General features: G+C 50.3%; 2 protein-coding genes across 4 annotated transcripts; both read right to left on the reverse strand.

The window, feature by feature from the left end:
• Nucleotides 1–174: 174 nt before the first annotated feature.
• On the reverse strand, nt 175–8246 carry Eno2 (enolase 2). 2 transcript variants are annotated; one of them, XM_020158219.2, is made up of 13 exons: nt 8110–8213; nt 7512–7562; nt 6886–6985; nt 6263–6358; nt 6042–6100; nt 5684–5753; nt 5127–5260; nt 4683–4905; nt 3568–3765; nt 2071–2272; nt 1706–1814; nt 1401–1459; nt 175–1109 (listed from the first exon to the last, which is right to left on the reverse strand). In XM_020158219.2, the coding sequence occupies exons 3-13, from the start codon at nt 6968–6970 to the stop codon at nt 1040–1042; spliced, it is 1305 nt and encodes a 434-aa protein (XP_020013808.1). In that variant the 5' UTR covers nt 6971–6985; nt 7512–7562; nt 8110–8213; the 3' UTR covers nt 175–1039. The 2 variants fall into 2 exon arrangements, with proteins under 2 accessions (XP_020013808.1, XP_020013807.1); XM_020158218.2 differs by lacking the exon at nt 7512–7562 and having other exon boundaries at nt 8110–8246.
• Nucleotides 8247–8870: 624 nt separating this feature from the next.
• Lrrc23 (leucine rich repeat containing 23) lies at nt 8871–16204 on the reverse strand. Of its 2 annotated transcripts, none has more exons than XM_074076175.1 (7): nt 16047–16204; nt 15378–15553; nt 15184–15293; nt 14289–14542; nt 13221–13351; nt 12094–12230; nt 8871–9732 (listed from the first exon to the last, which is right to left on the reverse strand). In XM_074076175.1, exons 2-7 carry the CDS (start codon nt 15501–15503, stop codon nt 9453–9455), a joined length of 1038 nt encoding a protein of 345 aa, XP_073932276.1. In that variant the 5' UTR covers nt 15504–15553; nt 16047–16204; the 3' UTR covers nt 8871–9452. The 2 variants fall into 2 exon arrangements, with proteins under 2 accessions (XP_073932276.1, XP_020013805.1); XM_020158216.2 differs by having other exon boundaries at nt 15987–16202.
• Between the last annotated feature and the right edge of the window lie 13 nt (nt 16205–16217).

Below are 16217 nucleotides of genomic sequence, written 5' to 3' on the forward strand. Positions count from 1 at the left end.
GAAGAGACAATGTGGACCCCACCTGTCCAGGGTTGGCCATCACCTTGGCCACTTTGTTGTTGGTTTTCCTCTCTTTGTGCCTTCCCCAGCTCTGCTATCCAGTTTCACCAACTTCCAGGTCCTCTATCTCTGCTCTCCTCATACAGAACAAAGTGAGACTCTTCAGACACAGAATGCACTGTGATTCAGACTTTAATGGTGGTGCTCATTTCAATGCCACAGAGGTGGAAGCAACTGTGGAACACAGCACAGGGGAGGTGAGACAGTGCTCTGGTGCAGCTGGAGAAAGAACAGGGAACCTAGGGCTAGGGAGAGATTTGTAAAAGTCTCCCAGGCACACAGCCCCACTCTGGACCAAGCCAGACTTCAGTTAGTACACGCAACAGAACTGATGCTAAAAACCCCTTTCTGTTACCCTTCCCATCTCTAGCAAGACCTCCCACCCCAGGTCATCTTAGTATCTGCAGCCACATGAAATACAGGTGCATAGTCCTCTCAAGAAGGGCCAGTTTTAGGCCCTAGAAGAAATGGCTGACTAATTAACAAAAGTAAATAAATAAATACACAAAAGCCTTAAGTAGGCATGACTATAAACCCAGTAGTCAGTCCCCTATGCCTCACCTCTATGCACAGTTCATGGTTCATATGCAACATGGAAAACACACAGAACAAAGCACAGGAGACACATGGCCCCACTCTAAACACCTTAACACACCTGCCCTGAAACTCCAGAACTGATTGTTCTTCCATAGACCTCCTTCTAATCCTCATTCTTATTTCCAGTTTTTGAGGGAACAGAGAAGGGAAAGGAAGAAGTGGAGAAAATGGAAACCCAAAGAATGGGGGCCCAGAGAGGGGGGACAGCAAAGACAGCAAGGGTTTTAAGGAAGCCAGGGAGCAGCTGGAGCAGGTTAGTAAGGGAGTTCTGGCTGTCCTGGGGCTCAGGGTATCTCAGGGTGAACTATCACAGGTTAGGACAGTGAGAAGGAGCTTCCAGGAGGATGGGATGGAGGTTCAACTCTCCAGGCAGGTAGAGGGATCACAGCACACTGGGATTGCGGAAATTATGTCCGGCAAAGCGAGCTTCATCTCCCAGTTCTTCTTCAATTCTGAGATAAGTCAGAAAGGAAACAAGTCAGGGAAGCAGGAGGGTACTGCTTCTTTCTTAGGTAGTCCTACTAGCCTCTGCCTTCCTTCATCCCACCTGCTTGAGTCTTGACCCAAAGTGAACATTCCCTGGCTTTCCCATGCAACCTAAATCAGGTGATCAGTAAGTCAACAAGCAAAACCAAATATTTTCTGGACATCTACTGTGGCCCAAGGCACTGGAGATGGAACAGTGAGCTAACGGGGATTTTAGCCCTCTGCACCCTGGGCTCTTGTTCTTCAGGGACTCTCACCTCATGAGCTGGTTGTACTTAGCCAGACGCTCAGAACGGCACGGAGCACCAGTCTTGATCTGAAACATTCCAAAAGATAAGTAGCCCAGTGACTGCCTCTCCACCCCCTGAAAGGAAACTTTAAAAAAAAAATGGAACCCAGGACCTTGCACATGCTAGGCAAGTGCTCTGCCACTGAGCTACCCTGAAACTTCTACTCTTGAAACTCCCTTTATGCCTTCAAATACCTAGAAGGAGAGACCCACCTGAGTTAGACTCCATCCATCCCACAAAGATCCCCCATTCCGCAGGCTGCCCCCACTCACCTGGCCTGTGCACAGCCCCACCACCAGGTCCGCAATGAATGTGTCCTCAGTCTCTCCTGAGCGATGACTCACCATGACCCCCCAGCCATTCTCCTGGGCCAGCTTGCACCTGCATTCATACACCAGCACTGACCTCAGCCCCACACAAGGGGTGTTCTCTCCCAGCCCCAATCTTGGTCTATCATGAAGCACATGGAAGTGTCTGGGATGTGTCTGGGAGGGAGGGAGTAGAGGTGAGAGAACTGTAAATGATATTCCAAGTTCCCTGCTCTCTCCAGAAACCCTGGGCAAGATCAGGGTGGGAGTACTTGCAAGAGGGGTACCACAGAAATGGGCTGAGTGGGACAGGGTCAAGAGTCACTCACGCTTGAATGGCTTCAGTGACTGAGCCGATCTGATTAACCTTGAGCAGCAGACAGTTGCAGGCCTTTTCCTCCACTGCCCGCTCAATACGCTTTGGGTTGGTCACTGTCAGGTCATCACCCACAATCTGGATGCCTACATTGGCTGTGAACTTGGACCAGGCTGCCCAGTCATCCTGGTCAAATGGGTCCTCAATGGAGACCACTGCAGAAAGGGCGGTGAGGGGACACTTGATCCTGCCTGGGTCTCTGCTTAGGGAAGGACAACCCCTTCCCCCTTCCTTTTTTCTTTTCTTTTTTTGTTTTTGTTGTTGGACTAAGGGCGTCACAATTCCTAGCAGGTTCTCTACCACTTGAGCCACATCTCCAGCATCACTAAATTGCTTTAGTTATTTTGCAGATAGGGTCTCCAGTTTTTGTTCAAGACAAACTTGAAACGATGATCCTCCTACCTACACCTCCCTATAGCTGGGACCGGCTTGTACCTTTGTCCCTTGCCCCCAGTTCTTTTGTTCACTTCAGGGTTCATGTCTGTACCCCGAAGATGGCTGAGGATGAGCTGAGTGCTTACTTTGCCTCTTCCCATGGCATGTCTTGAGCTGTGTAATAAACCTTTCTCTGCCTTCACCATGCCTCTTTATTTGGCATTTAGGGGCAGATGGCTGGACCTGGCATATGGACTCTCAAGAGTTTGGGCCTTGGGTCCAAAACTCTGGTTTCAAGATTACAAGTATATACCACCACACCTGGCTGGGACACCCAACTTTGCATCTTTGAAATGTACAAGTCTCCTGGGTGGATATGCCTCCTTATGTTTGCTCCCCAACCCTCCCCAAAATAAGCATGCCCTCCTAACTGATTCTTATCCTGATTCTCATTTTGTAAAATTTCCAATAACAAAACCTCATTTTGCATTTTCCTATTCTTAACACCAGGACCCTGCCTCATTAGTAGTCTAACTCCTGCCTTCTGCAATTGATGTTTATTTTCTCTTGCTCTGTCTTAAGAAGATAGAGACCAACTGTTTCTTTTGTAGGATAAAAGAAGGAAAAGGCTGTGGTAGACTTGGGGAGGGTTATTCAGCCCTTCTCAGCCATCATTTCCATTCACCCAGCAGTCCCAGCTCCATTCAGCATCTACAGCTTCATCAATCAAAGATACTGAAATGCACTACTTCCTGTTAAGGCTATTCACTTTCTCACCATCCCTGGCTCCTTCTAGAGCCCTCCCATGATATCACTAGCTTTTAGAGCCCACAACTGTAATCAGGTTCCAATGTAGATAGAACAAATTCATCACAAATACATACCACATTTACACAACAGGCAAAGCTCATCTTTGCAGAAGACTCCTTTGCCCTATCCCTGGTTCTCAGGCTTCTCTTAGAATACTTCTACCTGGTACCTGACTTGGCACCATAAGGTCCACAGTTGCCCCATCACGTCCCTGCCTGCCCTCTGACTCTCCCCCTGCCCACTCTCCCACACCCCTTGTGCTCACCAGGATAGTCCCTGACAAAGTCCTGATAGAGCGCCCCCAGCTGGTCCCCAGTGATGTATCTAGAAGGATCAGCAGGAGACTTGAAGTCCAAGTCATATTTGCCATCACGATGAAACTCTGAAGCAGCGACATCCATGCCAATGACAATCTTTTCCGTGTAGCCAGCCTTGTCGATGGCTTCTTTCACCAGCTCCAGGGCTACAGATGGAATACGGTGAGATTATAAACAGGAGGAGAGGGCAGGGAGAAAGGAGGGAGGGAAAAGAAGCTCAGAGTGCAGGTGGGGGAGGTGTGGCCATGGTGATTGTTGGGGTTGAACCAGATCTGGAAGGAGAGACCATTTTCTAGGAAGGCAAGAATGGAATTCCGTTCCTAGTAGATGTTTTTCTTGGTATCACATCACCTAAGACTTTACATATGTGATCTCATTTAATCCTCACAATAATGCTACAGGGCAGAAACTATTATTCCCATTTCACACATAAGAAAAGGAAGCACAGAGAAGTAAGTTAAGTAGGAAAGATCATAAATGAAGGCAATTTGGCTCCCTTTCTTTCTTTTTTTTTTTTTTTTGGTGGTGCTGTGGATCAAACCAAGGGACCCAAGCAGCATTCTGGGCAAGTGTTCTACCATTGAGCTACACCTCCAGTCCAGAACCTTGACTCCTACACTCCTTCTCCCTATATAGTTTCCATTCATGATACAGTTTCTCCCAGGGCGCGCACACGCACACGCACATGCACACACAAAATTAGGCATCCTAGAGGCCCAAGAGACTGGAGTGGGGATAGGATAGCTTTAGAATGGCCTCCCTGGAGTAATGGCATATCTCATTCAACTGAAATTCCTGTGGAGGTAAAGGATGAGATGGACCCTCCCTGTATTCCTAGGGGCTCTAGTGAGAACTTACAGGTGCCAACAGATGTGACTGGGCATGTAGGAGCCTGCCCCCCAGGTCTGCATGTGAATTTGACTAAAAGCTGGTACCTCCATGGGTTTGCAGGAATTCGAAGACCTTCCCCCCAACCCTCCTCAGGCTTCAGGAAGTGTGTGGCCCTTCCTGATGTCCCAAAATAGAGTAAGCCCTGGAGCTGGAGTGAGGTTCTTGGCCTTACCTTCACTGTTCTCCAGGATATTCGGGGCAAAGCCACCTTCATCCCCCACATTGGTGGCATCCTTGCCATACTTGTCCTTAATGACCCCCTTGAGTGTGTGGTAGACCTCTGCCCCAAGTCGCATGGCATCACGAAAGCTCTCAGCACCCACTGGGAGGATCATAAACTCCTGCATGGCCAGCTTGTTCCCCGCATGAGACCCGCCATTGATCACGTTAAAGGCCTGGATAGACAGAAGGGTCAAAGAGCCTTCCTTCCTTGTCCTTGGGAGTATTAATCCAAGGTCCCAAACTGCCCCTGAGATGCCTGGACTCAGAGTTCACATTCCCATGCCTTCAGATCTCTTCAGCAGCAAGTTCATCTTCCTCCCATCATTCTTCAGGAGGGAAGTTTCATGCTCCTCCCCACCCCCCAACCTCTGGAAGGGGCCCAGTCAGTGCTCACCGGCACAGGCAGGATGAGGTCTGAGTTCCCAGCCAGCTGAGCAATGTGGCGGTAGAGAGGCAATTCCCGCTCCGCAGCCCCCGCCTTACAGATGGCCAGGGACACACCCAGAATGGCATTGGCCCCAAACTTGGCTGGGAGATTACAGAGGAAGGCACTGAGCAAAAATGTCCCTTCCTCATTCTACCCCTGCCTCCACCTATACTACCCTAAAGAACCAGTAAAGGAGCACCCCTCTTCTCTCCCCACCTCTGTCTCATCTCATCCATTCTCTCTAGAGAACAGCAGGGCAGGGGGAGGAGGCAGAAAGCCTCACCTCTTTCTACACATCCCTCAGACTATTCCATGTGGACTCTCTTCTTTATGCTATAAAGAAGTTCTTCCTTCTGTTTAATGTCACTCCCTCCCACTGCAGTGGCTTTGGGAGGAGGATGGAAGAAGTCCTCTGACAGTCACTCCTGATGAAGTGTCCCCGCCCAGCATGGCTGGTTCAGTTCTGTCTGCTCCACACATGCCCCACTCTCATGCTTACCCACTTTCTCCCAGCCCCTGCTTACATTTGTTTTCAGTCCCATCCAACTCCAGCATCAGGTTGTCCAGTTTCTCTTGTTCCACCACAGAGATACCCTGTGGGCAGAGCCCCCATCACTCAGGGCCAAGATAGAGGCTAGGCCCCAAGGCAGAGGGTCCCCCATTCACACACAGCCTCACCAGGCCCCTGTAGCAGTGATCTGCCAGCATTGGGAGACATGAATTGTTGTGGAACAGGGAGGATTAAACAGCCTTTTTCCTACTTTTCCCCCTGTAACCATGGTTCCTAAAAGGTGGGCCTTTTTCCCTCCCAGTCTCCCTCCCAAATCCAGAATCCCTTCTAGGACTCTGGTCCTGTCATCCCCAGCAAAGAGCAAGCCTCACTGAGCTGATGAGGGCTGGTGCAATGGCGGTGTTGATGTGATCCACGGCCTTCAGGACACCTAGGGAGAGGAAGAATGACTGGACAGGTTAGAGGTACAGCAGTGGCCAGAGGAAGAAGAGGAGGAGAGAAAAGGCATACTAGGAGAGAGAGGGCTAGGGACTGGTGTGAGGTTAGATATAAAGCTGAGGAGTGACAGAGCTTGGCAGAGAAAGGGCCTTACCTTTGCCTAAGTAACGCTGTTTGTCTCCATCCCTTAGCTCCAGGGCCTCATAGATGCCAGTAGAGGCTCCACTGGGGACTGCAGCCCGGAAGAGACCTGGGAGAACATGGAATAAGGAGAAGAGGACCAGAAATTCCTTCAGTCTCTAAACTCCTGCTTGCCGCATCCAGTCTTCTCCCCATACTTCCTTAAAAGTACACATGTACACACACACACACACACACACACACACACACACACACACACACACACACACTGAGCCAGCAGTGGCCTCCTCATCCGCCCATTTGAGGCACTATGGGCACAAGTGGGAGGCCACAGAAATGAAGCTATGCCAGGCAACATCACACATACACACACACACACACACACACACACACACACACACACACACATATGCGCGCGCACACAGAGGCAGGGGATGCCTCACACTAATCTAGAACACAGAGCTGCCTAGTCTGGCTCTCCTGTTCAAGGAGATTCAACCCCACAATCCAGCCTTTGGAGCCTGGCCTACCACCCCATCCTCTCTGGGTATAAAGGAAGGTCTCCCAACCCAGCCCAGACCCAGCATGGGGTAGAGAAGTGGGGGCTTATGAGAAAGCCCATGGTCCACCCATTACCTTTGGCAGTATGGAGATCCACCTCCACCGTGGGATTCCCACGGGAGTCCAGGATCTCCCGGGCCCAGATCTTCTCTATGGACATGATGTCTAGGATCTCCTTGGGTGGAAGGAAAGAAAGGAGAAAGAAAGAGGCTTAGAGGGGTGGAGCCTGAGGCCAGTGGGAGGAGCCAGTGGCTGGGAGGGATGGGAAAGAGGTTACTGCAGTGGGTAGGGGGTGGGGAGGAGCCGGCTGCAGTCAGCGGCAGTAGAAGGGGTTTCCTCCTCCCCCCACGGGAAAAAGGGAAGGTCAATGCGGTGAGGAAGGGGAGGTCACTGCAGTGGGGGGCGGGGTACATCAAATGCTGAGGTGAGCACCGCAAGGGGCACGACGGTTGGCTCCCTCGACCCTCAGCAGCTTTGCTGGCCGGCGGGGTTCCCCCAGATCTCCCCAGAGCGGAATGGGTGCCAGGTTGGCATTTTTCCCTGAGCCAGGAATAAGATAAGTCGTCCGGGCAGACAGGGCCTCTCCTCAGAACCCCCATCCCGTCCCAACTTGACACCCAGGACTGTCGGTCTCTTCCCCACTCCAAGGATCTCAACCTCTCTCCCAAACATGAGGGCCTCCTTTTCCCCAAGAGTCATACAGCAGAGGAGTCTGGGGACAGTCCTGGGATCGGCTCTCCAGTCCCTGGGGGCTGCAGCGGAAAGGTGTGGGAGAGTCAAGACTAGGTCCACCCTCTCCCCTGCCGTCCAATTCACTGCTCCTTCCATCCCTCCCCGATGCAGCTGAGAGGGGCGATGTGGGGAAGGAGTAAGAGAGAGGGGAATCTAGAGGAAGTGTGGGGTAGCCAAGGAAGGGTGAGAGAAGACATTTCCCCAAATGCAATGCAAAAGGACGTGCCGGGATAGAATGCACAGCCTGAGGAGACGCCGAACTTAATGTACAAATCGGCAAGACCTGAAGCGAAGATGATCATGGGATGCGAGAGGCAGGCAAAGGTGGAGAACGGCGCAGTTAGGAAGAAGCAGGTGCCGAGACGGCTGGCACCTAAACCAGGAGGGGGTGAGAGCCAGCAAGCGGGAGAGGAGCGCTCTGGGAAGGCCGGGGATAGAGGGTGCCGGGGAGGGTGGGTGAAGTGCAGGTACGCAGCGCCAAGGGCTGAAGCGCGAAAGCCAGGAAAGGGGGCAGGGACGCGGCGAGAGGAGGGTGACAGAGCGACGCAGGCCCGACCGGGGCTTCACCTCGGGGCTGCAGACTTAGCCGGTGACAGTGGCAGTGACGGTGATGGTGGCGGCAGCCGCGGCGCAGAGAGAGCCGGAGTGGCGGAGGCGACGGCGGCTGCGGCTCCCGGCGCGGGCGGGGGGCGGGCGGGGGGAGGCGCCTATAGGGCCAGGCGGGCGCATGTGACCCGGAGCCCCCGATGAGTCAGGAGCTGCCGGCGGAGGCGCACGTACGAGCGCGGGTGGGGGACCGATGGGGGAGGGTCTTGGGAGAAGCGAGGGGGAGGGAGAGGAAGGGTGACCCAGGATCTGTTCCCCCCCTCCGCTCCCCAAGGCACGCTCATACCCATGCTAGACCCACACCAGGAAACAGGCGCAGCCTCACACCAGTAATGCTGCGGTTACTGAGGCCCACACTGTCAAGGAAGCCCACCACTGACTAAGTGTCTAACAAACCCGGTCAGACTCAAAAGTATCAAAATGTTTCTTTATTTGAAAATAAACTGTCCCTAATACTCCAACCTGCTTCCCCAGCCAACCCTATGTGCCTTCTGAGGCTCCCCAAGACCTGCCTGAAGCTGCCTCCTGTCTAAGCAGAGCTCAGGCCCAGCTAGACACCACACACCGCACCCCAAACTGCCCAGGTGACACACAGCCTAGGCTTTGGACTGTGATGAATTCCAACTCTGGGGCAAAAGAAGGCATCCTCTGAGCAGGATGACAGGAGTATGATGTGGTGATCCCCCACTGGAGCCTTCCCACATCTTGGGGTCAGTGTCATTGGTCAGCTGGAGGATAAAGACAGAAGTAAAGCCTCTGCCCCCATCCGACGTACCAAGTACTGAGTGGTCTCACCTCCCTGGGCTTCTCTCAGTCTCTTTCTGCCTCACCCTGCCCTCCTTTCTCCTCCCACCAATGTCCTGTTATTTTTAGCTTCAGCTTTCTAGTGCACGATCTTCTGCCTTCTCTCCTTGGCCCAGCTGCATCCCTCCTACACCACCAACCACCTCCCTCCCCTTAAGTCCTCCCTAGACCTGTCCTTTCCTACCATATTCACTCTATGCCAGGACTGGCTGCCCACCAGATCCTCTGCCTACCCACCAGTTCTTCTCACTAACTCTCCTAGCATTTTGATGTAACTCCTAAGCTTTCATCAGCTCCTCCCAGGCCCTTCTGGTCCTTTCTTCTCACCCAAGATCCCCTGGCTCCTATGTCTGGTCTCTCCAAGGGTTCTCCCTACCTTTGCCCATACTCATCCACCTCCTTCTGCAGCAATTTCTCTTCCCCTACCTGCCTAGCTCTTGGCTTCCCTTGCTGCCTCCCTGCCAGCTTCTTTACTTTCCTTGGAGGCTGGAAGAAGTCTGCTAGATCAGTGACTGATCCAGCTCCAGATCATGCTCCTGCTCAGCTTCATGCTCCTGTTCCTGTTCCTCCTTCAACCTCTGGCGGATCTCATCAGCCTCTGCCCGCTCTTCCTCCTCATAGAAGTCTTTGTCCAGGCGCTCAAGCTGTGACATCTGCACCAGGGCCTCCTGGCGGTATTCCGACTCATCTGCGCATGGGTTGTCCAATAGTACCAAGGCTCGTAGCTTGGGCAGGTCCCGAAGCTTGGCCAGCTCTGCCAGGTCGCTCACCATATTGCCCCTGCCAGTGCATCAGAAGGGATTCACCCAGGAATAATGGGCTTTGATTGCCAGGTGCTAGGAATGGGGCCTCTGGGGAGCCTCCCACTAGGCCCCAGTTTGCCTAGAAATACTGTGAAGACTGGCCACTTCTGTCCTGTTTCTGCCCTTCGAGGAATTCCTAAAAGCCACAGTCTACGCTGTGTTGTGTCTTCTTCATCCTTTGGGAGTGGTGAAGCTAGGCCACACCGTGTCTTGTAGTTGGAAAAGAGGGGAATATCCCTTTGGAACAGACTTTTTCTATGTCAGTCCTATCTAAACAGAAGTTAGAAGGCAAGACCCAGATTAGTGGAGAAGGAACTAGGCTCTAAGCACAGGGTCAGGGGTGGGTGCTGTATGGTGCCCTCCACAAGAAGAAATCTAGAACCAGGGATGGGCTCAGTGTCCCAGGCTGAAAAAGGTTTAGTCTCTTAATGTGTCTCATGCTGTGATACTTTGTATTTAATTTCATCCTCCTGTTTTCAAGCCTTTCTGAAATAATTTTAAATGTTTCAGTGGATATCTGAATGGATATGCTTGGGCCTCAAGAAGTGTTTCTCATCTGGAGCACTATAGGCATTTTGAAATGGAATGTTCTGTGTAGTGGCAGGATGTTTAGCATCTCTGCCCTCACATACTCCCAGTCACTTAGACAAAGTGTGTGGCTATATGTACCATCCCTTGCGAACTTCCAAACATACCCAAGAACCACGGGACGGGGGAGACTCTATTTCTAAAATACCCGGCCCAGGGTTGACAGAATGGCAAAGTGGTAGAGCACTTGCCACTTTAGTGTGAGGCCCCAAGTTCAAACCCCAGTGCCACAGAAAGAAAGAAAGAAAAAAGGAAGGAAGGAAGGAAAGAAGAAAGGAAGAAAGAAGGAAAGGAAGGAAGGTAAAGCTGGGTGCAGTGGTACACACCTGCAACCCCAGCACTTAGGAGAGTGAGGCAGGAGGATCATGAGTTCAAAGACAGCCTGAGCTAAACATCTAGCTCCAGACCAGCCTAGAACACAAATAAAAAGAGGGCAAGGGAGAAGAGGAGTAATACACATAAGATCCTAAGATCCTCCAAGGGATGGGGGTGTGTAGCTCAGTAGTAGAGTGCATACTTAGCACGCACAAGGCCTTGAGAGTGATCCCCAACACCACACAGAATTAAAAAAAAAATTTTTTTCCATCAGGAAAGAATTGCAGAAAGAAAATACCCCCTGCCCCCAACTTTCTACCTGGAGATTTTCTTTCTAATATTCTTCTTTCCTCAAATATGAGTACACCTGTGTTTAGTATCAGTGAGTGCCCTTATAGGTTGGGCTCAGGAGAAGAGAGGAAATGGGAAGGGGAATTGATGCCTAGGAAATAGAGAAGGGCAGTGAAAATTTATATATGATAGTGCCAGGAAAAGAGCCAGACTGTAAGTCTTACATGTCCCTTAAGAATAGGTACATGCCTGTAGTCCCAACTACACAGCAGGCTAAGGCAGAAGGGACACTGGAGCCCAAGACTCTTGGGAGTCTGTACAACATAGTGAGATCCTGTGTGTGTGTGGGGGGGGTGTTACTGGGCCTTGAACTCTGGGCCTTCACCTTGAGCCACTCCACCAGCCCAATTTTTTTGTGATAGGGTTTTTTGAGATAGGGTCTTACGAACTATTTGCCTGGCTTTTCTTATTTTAAAGACAGGATCTTGTGGGAGCACGAGTGGCCTATAATCTTAGCTACTCAGGAGACAGAGATCAGGAGGATCACAGTTCAAAGCCAGCCAGGGCAAATAGTTCTGAGAGACCCTATCTCGAAAAATCCTTCACAAAAATAGGGTTGGTGGAGTGGCTCAAGGTGAAGGCCCTGAGTTCAAGCCCCAGTACTGCCAATAAATAAATAAAATAAGAAAGAGAGAGAAAAAAGAAGAAAGATGGATGGAAGGAAGGGAGGAGAAAGAGAGGGAGGGAGGGAGAGAGAAAACAAGGACCACCTCTGATTCCTTTACTTTGTTTTCGTTTTGTTTTGTTTTGTCTTTTGAGCCCAAGCTACACAATGATCTTCCTGCCTCCGCCTCCAGAGTGCTGGAATTACTGGCATGTGCCAACACATCCAGCCCTCTGATTCCTTTACATGTTTCCAAAATATATCACAAGGTCTGGCAAATAGCAGACCTTGGATTCAGGGGTCACAGGTTATGAAGGTCTTAGTGTTCCAATTAGGACCAAATGTAGAAGTGAGGAAAGTAGGGGTGGGGGTCAGGCAAGAAGATGAAGTAAGACCCCAGCTGTGAGCTAAGATTGGAGGACAAGGAAGAGCAAAGGGTCAAAAGCTGCTCCTGGTAGGGGGCTAGAAGGGGGTTTATACCTCAAGTTGAGATACTGTAGTGATTTCATTTCCTTGGAGAAGCCATTCAGAGTTTCAATCTGGTTGTCCCGAAGATGCAAGGTGGTGAGATTGCTCAGGTTCTCCAAACCCTCCACCCTCTTCAGCATGTTCTGGGCCTGGACTCAGGGAGAGAAGGGAGCAAGGATGGAAAAGGAAGGGAAGTCACAAAGAGATGAAACAAAAGAGGAAATCCAAGGGCTACCCACTTGGGACCCATCCCTTCCCACGGGAGCTTTCATTCTTTCCCTTAACAAACTTTCCTACCTCTTAAAAAAAAAAGAAGGAAAAAAAAAAAAAGAAATTCAAGAGGTAGAGAGGGAGCAGTGGAGGAAGTGGAACAAAGAAGAGGATTGTGCAGCTCAAGTGGTAGAGCACCTGCCTAGCAAGTACAAAGCCCCGCGTTCAAAAAAAAAGAAAAAAAGAAGAAAGAAAAGAAAATGAAGAGTAGAGGCTGAGTTCCAACCTTCCCCCTTCCTCCTAAAAAAAAAAAAAAAGCTCAGGAGAAGCTGCCAGCCCAACAAGAGGTCAGTGGGGTGCCGTGGCTCACCCCTGTAATCCTAGCTACTCAGGAGGCAGAGATCAGGAGGAGCGGTTCAAAGCCAACCCCCCAGGCAAATAGTTCTGGAGACCCTATCTCAAAATAATCCATCACAAAATAGGGCTGGTGGAGTGGCTCAAAGTGAAGGCCCTGAGTTCAAACCCTAGTACTGAAAAAAAAAAAAAAGAAGGCACCTGAAATTCCCTACTGTGTATCCCACTAAAGCCATCTCTAGTATGGAAGATGCTCAACCTACCCCAACCCCCAACTTGAGCCTAAAAGACTGAACATTTAAGCAGACTCCTTAGCCTGCTCTCTGTACCTCAGTAGCACATTTTGCTGCAAATTATCTCTGTATTATCCAAACATTATGTATCATTAGCCTTGTTGGCTGAGCAGCATCTTGTTTGTCTTAACTTCCCACCTCCACAACATCCAGCAGCAAGTAAGGGCTCGTTATCACTATGATGATGAAGTTAGTAGGTAAGCCTACTAGAACCCAGGCATGCTGACCCCCAGGACAGTGTCTGCTTTCCTGCACCACCCTATGGCTGGCCCACTGAGCTACCAGGAAGAGGTTCTTCAACTTAGGAAGATTGATTCCCAGGGTGCTTTCTAGCTGGTTCCCCCGAAGCTCAAGGGTGTGCAGGTTGCTCAGCTTTTGTGGGTCCAGACTGGTCACCATGTGGATGCGATTCCCTGGGGAAAAGGAGGATAGCAAGAGCTTAAGGGGGCACTCTGAATGTTCAGTGTTCGAACCTGAATTTTGAGAGCCTCTGAGTCATCTCTCCTTTGAATGCAGGGTGGTGAGGAAAAATAGTACTAGACCAGTATCTCTGGAGTCCCAGGGCAAGTGCAAGTGATGGACATGTCCACCACAGCCTGTGAGGAACAAATGGAGAATGCCCCAGCCATCCACATATGCTTCAAGTGTTTGTTCAAACATCGCCTCAGTGATGTCTGTTCTGACCAACCAGTGTGAAACTGCTACCTGTGCCTGCCTGTTTCCCTTCCCTGATCTATGTTTCCCATAGTATTTATGTCCTTCTTGCATACTATATACATTTGTACACTATATAAACTTACAGTTTTTGTTTGTTGAAACACCATCACACGAATGGAGCCTAGACTAGCCTTGAACTCTCTATGTAGCCCACGCTGGACTGGAAATAGTTATGTAGCCCAGGCTGGCATTGAACTCAAGTCCTCCTGCCTAGGCCTTCTGAGTGCTGGGATTACAGACATGCACCACTATGCCTAGTTTAAATTTACTTTCTTACTATGTTAATTGTTAATTGTCCATTTCTCCCAGTTAGAGTATAATCTGATTGAGAACAGGGATTTTTTCTTTGTTTTTTTTTTTTTAACTGCTATAGCTCCAGCATGAACTGTCATAATCAGTGCCTTATTTATTTATTTATTTATTTTTCTAGTACTAGGGATTGAACCCAGGGTCTTCTGCTTGCTAGGCAAGTACTCTGCCACTTGAACTACACCCCCCATCCCTCTGAGTGTCTAAAAATGAATGAATGAATGCAATTGCTGTGTAGCTCAGTCAAGGACCATATTCTGCCGTCTTCTGGCAGCCCCAGGCTGGGAGGGAAGGAATCTTGTGTAGCCCATCACAAGGACCCACCTTTGAGATCCAAGCTCCCTAGCCGAGGATGAGAGATGCCTTCAGTATCAACGATTTGGTTGTAGGCAAAACTGGCAATCTGCAGGTAGGGCAGCTGGTTCAGCCGGGCACTCCGAAGCAGATTGCCATCAGCCTTGAGCCACAGCAGATGGGTGAGACAGTTGAGCGGTGATAGGTCTGTCAGGTGGTTCTCAGAAATATCCACATAGCGCAGATGGATGTAGGAGCGCAGCAAGCTGATGTCTGTCAGCTCCCTAGGAGATGATGGAGGGAAGAAAAACCAGGGTAAAGAGGTAATAACCCAGTAAGAACTGGCTGAGGTACTAAAGCAGAGGACAGTATAGAAATGGCTTAAAATAAGGTGCATGGGTGATGAATGGAAGGAGGAAGAGAAGAAGGAAGGTGGGTTTTTTGTTTTGTTTGTATTTTCTGGGGCAAGGATCAAGTCCAGTACCTTGCACATGCTAAACAAGTGTGCCACAGAGTCACACATCCAGCCCAATTAAGTGGACAGAGATTTTTGTGACAGGGCAAAGACATCATACTCTGAAGGACAGATAAGGGACTCCAGCAGAATATTCCCCCCACATACACTCACTCTCCAATTCCCCAGGTAAGTCACCAGTTTCCCAGAAAGTCTTTTGCTTGTTTGTTTGTTCTTTTTTGGTGCTGGGTGTCAGTCCTGTGCATGCAAGGTAAGTGCTCTGCCACTGAGCAATACTCCCAGTCCTTAGGGAGTCTTAGAAACCCTGAAAAGTAAATTCAATCTTTCTATCCCCACTAGGCTAGGATGAGAGATATTCAAACTTTCAGCCAAAACACCCAGAGATGAGAGTGGGAAAGTAGATGGGATCCTATAGACTCTCAATCTTCATCTGATCCTCCATGTACGCACCTGTCTTTAACCTCCAGCTTAACATAAGCATGAGCCAATCCATTGCCTGTTTTACAGAGCAAAGAAAGCCCTTCCTTCATCATATCCTCCGTTAGGGGGCTGGGCATCCACTGCAACAGGAAGTGAGTAAGTCAACCCTTTCCAGCCCACCCCTGGTCCTGAGCCCTAGGACCCCTCCCTTTCCAGGCTCTCACTTCCTCAGCGAACTCTTCCCCTTCTTTTCTGTGGTCTTCCCACTCCTCTGTCTCCTTTTCATCATCTTCTTTTTCCAGCTCTTCCTGGTCTGGCTCAAACTCGTCCAAGTCATCTTCATCTGACATCTTTCTCCCCACAAGAAGGCTCTGGAGTCAGATCCAGCTCAGTTCTGGTCCTGAGAAAGAAGGTCTCAGCTTCCATCAACCCTCATACCCCTCCCATCTATTCACAGGTAACCTGTCACCCGACCTTCCAACTACACATCTTTCCTCATTCTTGTGAACAACTCTCTTGACTCCCAACTTCTACTTCATATTTTCCATAAAGGACCCCTCTCCCTTCAGGATGACTTCCAGACCCCCAGACCTTTCCTACCCTTCATAGTGGCTCAACTCTCCTCCCTGATTTCTGGACTCCTCTCCCCAGTTATTCCACCTCCTTCTGAAGCCACTCCTCCTTCAATCTCCCCTACCAATTTCCCTTTCTCTCCCTTAGCAGAGTGCCTCCTTCACCCACTTCCATGCCTAAACCCTGCTCCAATCATTTTTTATCGTTTCCATCCCTCTTCAGCCCATTTCTCTGTTTTGGAACATCAGCTTGATGCTCACTCTTCATCCTCCCACCCAATCCCCCTTCGCCAAGGGGCGTAGACCCTGGTTCTGCTCAACTAGAAGCAGTTCTGGAGAGGTCTTGGTCCTGAGGGCGAAGGATTGCCTTGGAAGAATGGCAAGGGGGAAAGTAGGAGTTGTGTACTGCTGTTATGGAAACGGGGGCAGGGCACTGGCTCCTGCAGCGCGCATGCGTTTAAGGAAGAGCCGCAAGTAACAGCACTGCAAATC

Source organism: Castor canadensis, chromosome 6, assembly GCF_047511655.1.
Source record: "Castor canadensis chromosome 6, mCasCan1.hap1v2, whole genome shotgun sequence".
Classification (NCBI taxonomy): domain Eukaryota; kingdom Metazoa; phylum Chordata; class Mammalia; order Rodentia; family Castoridae; genus Castor; species Castor canadensis.

What these genes read in the sequence shown, in the direction of transcription:
- Eno2 (XM_020158218.2), bottom strand. Translation starts at nt 6,970, where the DNA reads ATGTCCATAGAGAAGATCTGGGCCCGGGAGATCCTGGACTCCCGTGGG. An exon ending in GGATGGGACTGAAAACAAAT is followed by an intron (nt 5,261 to 5,683) that starts GTAAGCAGGGGC and finishes GTAATCTCCCAG; the next exon opens with CCAAGTTTGGGGCCAATGCC. An exon ending in TATCCTGGAGAACAGTGAAG is followed by an intron (nt 3,766 to 4,682) that starts GTAAGGCCAAGA and finishes TTCCATCTGTAG; the next exon opens with CCCTGGAGCTGGTGAAAGAA.
- Lrrc23 (XM_074076175.1), bottom strand. Translation starts at nt 15,503, where the DNA reads ATGTCAGATGAAGATGACTTGGACGAGTTTGAGCCAGACCAGGAAGAG. An exon ending in AGGGAGCTTGGATCTCAAAG is followed by an intron (nt 13,352 to 14,288) that starts GTGGGTCCTTGT and finishes CCTTTTCCCCAG; the next exon opens with GGAATCGCATCCACATGGTG. An exon ending in AGTTGAAGAACCTCTTCCTG is followed by an intron (nt 12,231 to 13,220) that starts GTAGCTCAGTGG and finishes CCCTGAGTCCAG; the next exon opens with GCCCAGAACATGCTGAAGAG.